At 39.2% G+C, this 12,088-nt stretch overlaps 1 protein-coding gene across 1 annotated transcript in view; it reads left to right on the forward strand.

The window, feature by feature from the left end:
- Positions 1-7,826: 7,826 nt before the first annotated feature.
- The window catches only part of TNMD (tenomodulin), a 15,357-nt gene continuing 11,095 nt past the window's right edge, over positions 7,827-12,088 (forward strand). The window contains exons 1-2 of the mRNA XM_017896601.1: positions 7,827-7,874; positions 8,039-8,170. Of these exons, the coding sequence (XP_017752090.1) occupies positions 7,827-7,874; positions 8,039-8,170 (180 nt within the window). The remainder of the gene's footprint in view (positions 7,875-8,038; positions 8,171-12,088) is intronic.

Here is a 12,088-nt window from a genome sequence, read left to right on the forward strand (position 1 = left end):
GAGAGTGTAACCTATCTCTTCTTGTGATTATAGGGTTTTATCATTTACATAGAGAATTAAAGCTTGGCACATTCAATCCTCATCTGAGCCAAACTTAGGCCGAAAGACGGAAGGCTTATGAATGGGGTCTTTGGGCCAGATGAAACAGCGATACATTATTATCTTTTGCTTTTCCTTGTCCCTGGTTTGAGGGTATCCCTCCAAATCTGCAGCATTCTCCCAAAGGACTATCTGGGGAAACGTCAGAGGAAATCTCTTTGGCTCCCTCTTTTCTTTGTCCCCTAGGCCTAGAATTTCTGTTTCCCAATTTTACATCCTGTCATTTTGCCCTTCAACAGACAGATATGTTCAAGCATGCAGAAGGTCAAGAAATAAAACACAGGTGAGTGCTGTTTTAAAAAAATACTAGTAGATGATAAAATCTAGACAATCAAATATATATATGTGTGTGTGTGTGTGTATTTTCATAAGAATAGTAAAAGATATGAAATAATACTCATTAAACTGTTAATAGTGGTTAATAGCGGAAACTTGGAGGGGTGGGGAACAATGCTGATTTTTTTTACTTTCTACGTTTGACAGATTATTTATCAGTGAAGGTATTCTTCTTTAGTAATGGAAAAAATTTAAACAATGCTACCAAACTAAAATTATTTCAGTTGCTCAAACATTTCATTCTCTTTCACATTTCAAGGTTTTGTTAATGATTTTCTTTCTAACTGGAACACTGTCTCTCTGACACCTTCACCTGGCTACTCATCTTGTAAGTCTTGGTTTCTTTATCACTTTCTTTCAGAAGCCTTCCCTGAGTACCCTTCTTCTCCCTATAACCTTGCAACTGAGTTAGGTGCCCTCTTCTGTGTCCTCTAGCACTCTGTATTGCCGTAAGATAGCACTTACCACACACTAGGTTGTGATTGTTGGTTTACATGTCTTCCCCACTACACTGTCTTATGCACTGCAGTATTCCCAGTCAATATTCAATATGTATTGAATTTGTTAATTGATTTATAGACAGAATATTACTGAAAATCCGATTCCTTTTATTCCAAAGGGGAAAAAGTGGAGAAATATGGAAGACAGTAAAGAAGGGAGAAAAGAAAGATAATTCAGAGATTTTATTAGACCCAAATGAAAAGCTAGATGGAGAGGCAGAAGGAAGAAACAAGGCAATCTGGAGAAAAAGAAAGTCACCTGAGTTACACAGGCTGTCATATCTTCATCTCTCTCATGAGATCAATATGCCACTCACACCAGACTACTCACTCTCCTACCCCAAATACATACTTATACACCTGTATGACTTTGCTCATGTTATTCTTGCAGCCCAGAATGCTCTTTCATGTTTTCCTCCACCCAAATCCTACTTTTCACAGGATTTTGACCATGCAGAAGCCTTTGACAACAGTTCACCACTGCCTTCTTTGTCAAATGAACTCCATTTCCCTGGCCAGCTGGCCAGTTCCTCTTTCTCTGTCACCTGACTTCTAATTCTAGAATTTCTACAATACAATACAGCCAGCCAAAGGATGAATGGGAAAGGCAAGGTTAAAGGACCAGTGTAGCCCGTGATGCCAAAAGACAATGAAGCAATATCAACCAAGTCCTGAGGGAACAAAAGTGTGACCCAACAATTTTACATCCTGTCATTTTGCCCTTCAACAGACAGGTATGTTCAAGCATGCAAAATGTCAAGAAATACAACACATGTGAGTGCTTCTTTTTAAAAATACTAGTAGATGATAAAATCTAGACAATCAAAATATGTACCAAAAAAGAGTTCAGGAATAAAGAAGCTTTGATAGAAGGACTAGCGGTAAGTATTGAATTAATTTAGGCACAATAGCAAACAACTTAGAGAATTTTAAGTGGAGAACAGAATGTAAATGTTATAAACTACGAGAAGGAACAAATAATAATATAGCTAATAGAAATCAGGAGATGAGAGGGGAAGTGCAGGGGGTACATTTCCTCATATTTATTAATACAGTTTACTATGTGCCAGGCAGTGTGCCAAGTATTTTACAAGTGTTAACTCATTCATTCCTCACAACAATCCAATGCAGGAGGTACTTTTTTTAAAAGTATGTACATTTTAATTCCCTTCCAGAGAGCAAATCGAAGCACATGGAGATTAAATAATTTTCCCACCTTCACATAGCTAGTAAGTGGCAGAACTGACTTGAACTCAGGCAGGCTATCTCCAGAGCACATGCCCATAAACAACTACATAGAAAATCAGTCAACACTATCAAAAATTTAGACGCATAGATAAAAATATGAAGATTTCAACCTCTTTATATTTTTTAAATCTTTGATCTTAACTTTAAAATAGTCTTTCAGAAACTACTATTCCTTGAGGGGAAAGAAGTTTACCAATTCCTTGACTTACACTTTGATTTAGTTTTCTTTGTTCAATTTGGTGATTCTTAAAACATAAATAATGGGTTAAAATTTGCCTATCCATTTGTTAATCCTGTATAATAGAAGTGATTTCCAGAATAATGCTCATTAATCTTAAAACAACTACTGGTTATTAGGTGTTCACTATCAAAGTAAGCACTTTATTTATTTATTTATGTATTTGTATTTTATTTATTTATTTGAGACAGAGTCTCACTTTGTCACCCAGGTTAGAGTCCACTGGCGTGATCATGGCCCACTGAAGCTTCAACCTCCTGGGCTCAAGTGATTGTCCCAACTCAGCCTCCCAAGTAGCTGGGACCACAGGCACATGCCACCATGCCCAGCTAATTTTAACATTTTTTGTAGAGACAGAGGTCCCCCTATGTTATGCAGGCTGGCCTCGAACTCCTAGGTTCAAGCAATCCTCCCACCTCAGCCTTCCAAAGTGTTGGAATTACAGGCATAAGACTCCATGCCTGGAAAAATATGCACTTTAAATGGATTACCTCATTAAGTTATCACAACAACCTTATGTATAGGTACTGTTTGTATCCTCCTGTTTTTCAGATAAGAAAATTGAGGCACAATAATGGCTATTCTTGGTTGGTGCAGATTTGGAGGGATTTTTTTCTCTTTTGTATTTTATGTTTCTCAATTATTTTATAATGAATGTGTATCTTTTTTATAAAATGAAAGCCATTCTGAGAGTATGTCCCAAAATAAATAATGTGACGATTCCCTGGGGCTCAGTCTTGAGCTCTTTTCTCCTTTTGTCCTGAACTCTTTTCCTAGACCATATTATAGACTCCCATAGGTTTGAATACCATCCAAAGGCAAATGGCTCCCATATCTATATTTCCATTCAAGTACCTGTTTTCCAAGCTCCAGACACGTTTGCCCAGCTGCCAACTAGACAACTCCTGTCGGATACTTCATAGACCATTCAAATTCAACATTCCCAAAACTATGCTCATCACTTACCCCAGACTGGTCCTCCTTAGTGCTTCCTAATCCCAGTGAATGGTGCCACTCTCCACCCAAAGGCACAAACCAGAATCTATGTCATTTTTTGTTCTTCCCTTTCTCTCATTATTTATATATTCAATCTATCACCAAGTATATGCTTTACCTAAAATATGTCCCAAATCTGTTTACTAATTTCCATCTCTGCTACTACTTCCTAGTCCAAGCCACTATAATCTCCTTCAGTTACCTCCTAACTGGTTACCTTTTAAAACTCTTGCCCCCTTACAATTCATTCTTCTCACAGCAGCCAGAGAGATTTTGATAAACATAAAAGGAATTCTACACAGAACTTTTCAATTAATTCCCGTTGTTCGTAGAATAACTTCAGTCGAGTACAGAGGCACATGCCTATAATGCCAGCAACTTGATAGGCTGAATTAGGAGGATCACTTGAGTCTAGGCCGACTCTGGCCTGGGCAAAATAGCAAGACCCCATTTCTAATTTTAAATAAATAAATAAACTTCAAACACTTACCATGACTTTGTTGCAGAAATTATAAGCTGCCTATTCAATATGTTTCCCCCTTCTACTAAAAAAAAGAAACAAGATATTATTAAGAGTAGTAACAGGCTCAGTTGAAAATAAAACCTCCCCAGAACCCACTGTAAGTACAAATAGTCATCCAACCCAGTTCTGGCCAATAAGATAAGCAAAAATCTACAGAACAGGGCTTCCAGGAACACTATTACTTTCTTAATGGAAAGGGACAGATTTAACTGCCACATGTTCTTTTGCCCTTTGCTATCTCCCCTTTATCCTGCCTAGAGGTGGAGCAGCCGTCTCGGAAGCATGATGATGGGGGCCATGCTCAAAAGATCACAGAACAGAAAGATGGAAGCTTGGGTCCTTGTACTTGAACCAGCCCTGGACTGCTGACTTTGTGACTCCCATTATGTAAGAAAAATAAACCCTTTATTTGGTTAAACTGCCATAACTTGGTTTCTATTACATACAGCCAAAAACAGTCCTAGCAGAAACAACTTTGAATCTGTCTCCTGCCTACCTCTTCAGCCTTATCTCAAGTAACTCTCCTCCTCATTCACTACATTACAGTTACACTGACTTTCCTTTTATTCTCTAAATACTTCAACCCCTTTTTTGCTTCAGGATATTTCCATGTGCTGTTCCTTTGGCCTGGAATAATCTTTTCCCCACTCTTTACCAGCTAACTTCTACTCAGTATTCAGGTCTTAGCTTAAGTGACAACTCCTCAGCATGGATTTCCCTCACCCACCCCACCCAATCCAAATTAGGTGCTTTATAGCACCTGCACTTCTCCTTCTTAGCATATATCATCATTTATGTACTTTTATTTACAGGATATTTTTCCCCTTTAGTTTAATGTCTGTCTACCCAACTAGACTCTGAGCTCTATAAAGGAGGAACTGTGTTTGCTTGTCTACTAATGAATATATATCTAGCTTCTATAACAATGCCTGCCACATAGGGGACACTGAATAAATATGTGCTAATCAATGAACGGTCTATTGAAATGCCATGTCCTTTGTGCCATTTTTCCTGCTCTTCTGAATCAGAATTAATCACTCTTCCCTCTATATTTCCATGGAATGTTGCTTTGACTCTTGGTTTAATTCAATCCTTTTAGCAAGAAAGGCATGTTTTAAAAGATCTCAAAGTCTATTCAGGAGAGGAACACATAAAAAAGAATTATAATACAGCATACAAAGTATAACGGTTGAAGTATGAGCAAGATACAAAAGTAGAGCAAGGGAAAGGGTAATTAACTTAACAAAGTGGAAGAGATGAGACCAGGAAAGGCTTTCAGGGGGTGATAACATCTAGGCAGCATTTTGAAAGCCAAATGGGAATTTTCCAGGTAAACAAGGGAAGGCAGAAAACTCCAGGCAATGAATATAGCATGGGCAAATGTCCTACAGTGTGAAGAAGTAGGGCGTGTTCATTAATAGGGTGTACAGTGTGAGGCAGGCGTCAGAGGCATAGAGTGAAGAACATCACTGAGGGGAACCATCTGACCCAATAAACATAAGCTTCTCCATGAAACTGTTCTTGTGGCTTTTCTTTTTTCTCTCTTTAAGCTTGACCAAAGAAGTGTAGAACATATAGAATCGTGACATATTTCATAATTTATGTAATCAATTTAACGCACAATCGTGTCTCCAACAATTAGAAAATTATTTTCCTTGAGACATTAGGATGTGGAGGTAGTCATATGTACATGCCCCATTTTCCTGCCCAGCTGCGACCTCCCAGTTGGCTCCATCGCTGTAGAAAAAAATTGTCCAAAATTAAGGCTAGAGAGTTGGACAGAGTCCAGATCATTAAATGCCTACTATGTCACAATAAGTGGCTTGGATTTTACAGACAATGAATAGATACTAAAGGATTTTAAGCAAGGAAGAGATTATCCCAGATTTGAGTCTTAGAAAGATCATCTTGAAGACAATGTATGAGAGACAAGGAAAACAGAATTCTATTGCAATAGTAAAAGTAACTGAGAACCCCAACTCAAACAGTGGTGATTGACAATGGAGAGAATAGGATTGCAGAGCTAATTCCGAGGCAGAATTAACTGGACTTAATAGTTGATTAGCCGTGGGGATGAACAAGACAGGAAGAAATCAAGGATCATTTGGAGGTTTCTATTCCAGAGACTGATTATTGTGTCATTTAGTGAGAGAGGTAATACCAAAAAAAAAAAAAAAAAAAAAGAGTATGTTTGAAAGGAGAGATAATTAATTCAGTTTGGGACATATGGAATTTGAGGTGTCTGTTGGGTATTGGAGATGTCTAGCAGGTTAGATGGACATACGGGTGTGGAGCTCCAAGAGAACAGCCAGCCTGGGTAAAAGGTATGGATGTGAGACTTGTCAGAAAGATGACAAACTAAACTGGGGTGTTAGCAGTGAGCACAGGGAGGAAAGAACAGCTTTCAGAGACATAAAAATTTAGAATAGATAGGATCTAGTGATTGATTGGAATAGATAGGATCTAGTGATTCATTGGATAAAGGGAATGTGAAAAGAGACAAAACCTCAGATTTTGGTTTGAAAGACTGGGTGCGTGACAATTCCACCGTTATAAGCTGAGTTATGTCCCCTCAAAATTCATATGTTGACACCCTAGCCCCCAGTATTTCCATATTTGACTGTATTTGGTGATAGGGTTTTTAATGAGGTAATTAAGGTTAAATGAGGTCATATGGCTGGGCCCTTATCTAATGTAACTGATGTTCTTATACTAAAAGGAGATTAGGATACAGGCATACATAGAGGGAGAATGTCATGTGAATATGGAGATGGTCATCTACAAGCCAAGGAGAGAGGTCTCAGAAGAAGCCAACCCTGATAACACCTTGATCTTGGACTTCTAGCCTCCAGAGCAGTAAGAATATAAATTTCTGCCATTTAAGCTACTCAGTCTGTGGTATTGTGTTATGGCAGCCCTAGCAAACTAATATAGCCACCAACTAAGATAGGGAATATGAGGGGAAAAGTAGGTTAGGAGAAGGTGTTGAAAGAAGACTTTGATATAGAACATGTTGAGCTTGAGATTCCTGAGGTATATCCAGGTGGAGATGTTCAAATGGCCTTGAAATTAAAAGATAGAACTGGGTTACAGGTACAGATGTGGAAATCATTGATATGTAGGTGATATTTTCAGCTGTAGGAATGAATGATATCATCTAAGAAGTCTGTGTAAAGTGAGAATGATCATCAAGAAAAGAACCATAAGGCATGTAAACATTACAAAGCAGACTGAAGAAGAGGACTCAAGAAAGGAGAAAAATCAGAGACAGAATATGAAGAGAGAGAGCTTAGAATTAGTCTTTATTTTATCCTGTTTTCATTATAATTAGTTAAGTACATATTGATAGCAGCATTTAAAGAGCTTTAACTTAGTGAAGGAGGCAATATCTTTTCATTTCTGAATCTCAAACACCAAGCACAGTGCCTGACATTTAATATCCCTGCAATAAATATTTGTTGAATCAAATGGAATCGAAATTAGGACTTCGTTCCCTTCTTTGGTTTGTTTGCTTATTTCTGGAGTGTGCAGCATGTATTGCCACTGATATTTTAAGTTCATAGTGAAAAATCATTTCAATGTGTCCTAGGCTTGGTCCCCTTCCAACCCAACCCCCAGGACAATAGTTTTCATTATAACCTTCTGTCTTTGCCATTCTGGATGGAATTCTGTGCACAGAAGTTATATACATATATGGGTATATCTATGTAACAAATCGCAGCACAGGAGTCCCCTGGGCTCCCTCAGGCTCTGGTATGACATATTTGAGCCATATAAATTCAGCTTCTCCTCTGGCATCTGTTAGCCGACTCACTTGCAACTCCACCTCAGCAGTGGTCTCTCAGTCCTCTCAAAGCAGGGAAAGAGTACTGTGTGCTGAGAGACCATGGCAAAGAATCCTCCAGAGAATTGTGAAGACTGTCACATTCTAAATGTAAGTTGATTCATATTTTCTCCCTTTTGAGCAGAAGCATGGTTTCACAGATTTATCATATTGCAAAGTGAACATTAGAAAGTGGAATCAGAGGTGACTTTGAATTATGGCTTGCTTATTGAGGTTTATTATGTATTGTTTTATTCTCTCTGTTCTTTGGTTAGGCAGAAGCTTTTAAATCCAAGAAAATATGTAAATCACTTAAGATTTGTGGACTGGTGTTTGGTATCCTGGCCCTAACTCTAATTGTCCTGTTTTGGGGGAGCAAGCACTTCTGGCCGGAGGTACCCAAAAAAGTAAGTAAATACACATCATAATCTGATGCTTCTGTTCTGAGTTTGATTGAATTTAATTAGTAGGCATATAAATTACTCTGAAAATGAAAATCGTTAAGTCTCTTGTGTGTTTATTTTCTGGTGGTATGAAAAGCTGAATCAAGATTTTTCTCTCCTTCATTTGCCTAATTATTTTGGTAAGGGAAAAAAACTTGTTTTCTGTATTTTGGTTAGTAATGATAGGGTGTGGAATTACCCATTTTTCTATAATGCTTGTATTTGAGGAGTTAAGACTCCTCCTAGGAGCAAAGTTTTTACTTTAAGAAAAAAATACTTTCCATCTTTCTTTCAATTATCTGGGCAGAAACTGATGGAAAAGTAATTAGACCACCACATAAGGAGAAACCACCCAAAGTGGCAGCAAAGGATTTTCAGGGATTATGTTTCTGACTTAATGCATCTGCAGTGAGAACAGGCAGCAAGCTGCTTTTCAGGAGGAGCAATTCTCATACCTGACTTCACATTTATTTATAACTTAAAAAAAAAAACCACAACTTTTCAGCTCCTTGCCAGCTGCAATCATCACTGTCCCATGGAGATGGTAATGCCACAAGGTAGAAGCATGCGACCCCAAGTCATTAATCACAGATAACTCAGAAAGCTTCTGATACTGGGGTCATTTGGTGAAGCTTGGCTAGCCACTGTAGTTTGTATTTCTGCACCTTAGTGTTATTGTTACTCCTGGGCTCATATGCAATGGGCAAGTTTAGATATAAAATAAATAAAACCATAGTCCCTTCATGCTCACAATTTCCATTTGAAAGATAATTAACAAATATACAAACTACAAGTTGTGAAGATAGTTTTCTGGCTTTGCCATGTTTTTCTGTTGGCATGTGGATTGCTGCTGAAATTATTGTTATTACTGTTGTTAATTTGTTGTCATAAGATGCTCATTTCTATTTGGCAACAGATGTAGGGAGGAAAAAGCACAAATCCGGTAAAGGGGATGATACAAGAAAATGGGTTGGCGTGGACCATTAGGAGCCAAAGGAGCAATAGGAGCAGAAAGAAAAAGATATGGGTCAGTGGGGAGAGAGAGGCAGAGGGGGAAAAGTAGAAAATAAACTGGCTAAGTGTCTGAAAGAAAACAGAGATATAAGGCATAACCACCCTTGGATTCTCCACCTCTGCTCTCATACCCACTTTCATTTAGTCCCAAAGGATATCTTATCAGGTTTAAGTAGGAGGGAGAGCAAGCCAGCCTACTTTGTTTGCCTTTTTATTTATACCTTGTTCCAGAAAGGATTTCAGGCATCACCCAATGCCTATAGTTAGCCCTATCCCCTCCTCCTCCCCTTACTGCTCCTTGCTTCTGAACTACTTACCGTTCAAATGTCTTTCTAGAGAAGCCACCTGTGTTCAGGCCGGCAGGGTGGGTAAAGCAATAGAGATCAGGAAGGAAACAGCAAATTAATAAGAGTGCCAAAATGCATTCCAATACAATTCTGGTACCACTTAGCTAATTCCCAAGGTGATATGTCACCCTACAAGTTGAATCTTGGATCCTCTTGAAAATTATACACGAGTTAAAGGACCATAAATCCTTTTGTTCTCCATAGCCACAGTGTACTTAACTGGGCATGGTGGATAGCTAGTCCTTTTGACCACCCTTAGAGGCTTGCCTAAATAAGGGGCCAGATGGCCTTTCTTGTTTTATTGTTGTCGTTGGTACTGCAAATGCTATTCCAAAAGAGTATATGTGTTTTTATAAACTTACAGTGCTATTTGCCTCAGTGCAGCTATAAACGACTAGGTGGAGACCTTGCATTTATATTGCAAAGTGTCAGACTCACTAGCAGGTCCATGGTCTCCTCTGTTTCCCTATTATGTCACCTTTACATCTCATTCTAGTTCTGTTTTTAATGATTATAAGGAGCAATCCTATGATACCTCAAACCAAAAGTAAAACTTGGTCAGTGCATGCACAGAAGAGGTAGGATACGCTGCTGAATAAAGTTTATCAACAATCAAACCTCTTTTGAAGTAATCCATTTTGGGATGTCACTTTCAGCAAAGAGACTCTCAGAAATGAACAAAGCTATTATGAAGTAATCCAGATAAAGACAACAGGTGTCCCCTAGGGCAAGTTTCTCTACCATGAACAAATGCTGTTGGTTTTCCATTCCAGTGGGGAGTTATGATTTATTGTCTTTGATATTTAAGTCCTGGCCTTCACAAGACCAGGTTTGGTTCATTGAAAACTAAGAAATCAGCTGGAAATGTGGATGTTTTACTTAGTCCACTACTACCTTCAAGTCCCAGACAAAGAGCTCATGTTTCCAATGGCTGAGACTGTCAATAAGCCTGCCTTAGAGCAGACTTAAGAATTCTGGGAAGAGACTAGCAGTCAGGTTAGTCTTGGAAGAGCTGCACAGGAAAAGGATCTAGGCATCTTACACAAATTAAAGACTCTCCCCTTAATGGTATGGCCTAGCAAGAAACAACAGTTAGCAGATTAAAATCCAGGCTCTTTGGGCTTTCCTTAACAAGTCTGTGAGACTTGTGGGGACTCTGTGGCCCTTGTTAGAGAGAGCTGTGTATGCAACTGCACTTATTGGTGGCAGTGATTTGTTTGCTGTCCTGGGAATTCCTCCAAGCTCTTAGTGTTTGCTCTCCTAGCCTCCACCACGCCTCCATTTTATTTTGCCTTTCAACATCTGTGTATAATAAACAGTATTTATTTAACATCCCACATCTGGTGTTGACATTTCCATGCCAGTAAGTCCTTCTCTTCACTCCCGCTTTGGTGTGTACAAAAGATCCAGATTCCTGTATCCAAATTGAGAAAAAGCCATGCTTGACCTCCTCCCCTCACACACCTCAGGTGTGCACACGCACTGACACACACACACACACACCAGAGAGAGAAAGAAATCAAAATAAAGTGAAACAAGGATGACTAACTCTGGGTGAGCTGCTGCATTTTCTTACAGGTCCCAGGCCCCTGACCCACAGCCACATATAGGAGCCACCTGAGCTAAATGAAAGCCAGGTCCATCCAGCTCTCTATTCAGCTTTGTTAAACAAGCAGAAGAGACCTATTCAGTCCCAGCAATTCTGAGAAAGCATCATAATGAGGCTCCCCTTCCAGGCAGTGATTACCCTGGGATCATTGAAGCAGAATCGCCAAAGAAACATTCTTGCTTAAAGCCCCCTGTATTACACATTTATCTTGCTTAAAGCCCCCTGTATTACACATTTTCCTGGAAACAGTCAGAAGCCAACTCCTCAGCTAATTAATCCAACATGAAGAAAACAAATCAGAAAAATCCTAGCCTTTAAACCAACAGTTTAGAAACACAGCACAGACCTTGTAGCCCATCCCTGCCAATCCTTTGTGGAGTGAGGCAGAAGAATCATACATTTAATAAATAAAAGATGGTCCTTATTGCCTTACATAGGAGCTGCCTGGTGACTTTAGGGTTGTTTGAAAGCCATCAGGACCACACAGCAATCAACAGATTTGTGAGGATGTTCCTTCAACTTCTACATATTACCAGAGCAATGAGGAGTGGTAGGGATAAGCGGGCATTTTTCTGCCCTCCTGCCACACCTCATTTGCAGGTGATCATTAAAACAGTCTCCCACAGTGTTGTGAGCCCACTGTCATTCTAGGCTGAAAATCCTTTGCTCAGAAGAAGCACTTTCTTGACGAGTCTGATTGCAACTTTTTGTGCGTGCCTATTTCTTGGCACGCACAATTGGGCATTAGCCCAATATTAACTTTTTTCACTCCTCTCTAGGCACACAAGGAAAACAACTTTCCTCCCCAGGTCCCCTGGGCTTTCCTACACCACAGTCTGGTGGGTGAAATGTGGGTCTAGAGAAATATTAATATACCCTCAAGGAAAAGTTGAAGACGTAACTGGAATATTT

This window comes from Rhinopithecus bieti, unplaced genomic scaffold (genome assembly GCF_001698545.2).
Source record: "Rhinopithecus bieti isolate Rb0 unplaced genomic scaffold, ASM169854v2 scaffold_28923, whole genome shotgun sequence".
NCBI lineage: Eukaryota > Metazoa > Chordata > Mammalia > Primates > Cercopithecidae > Rhinopithecus > Rhinopithecus bieti.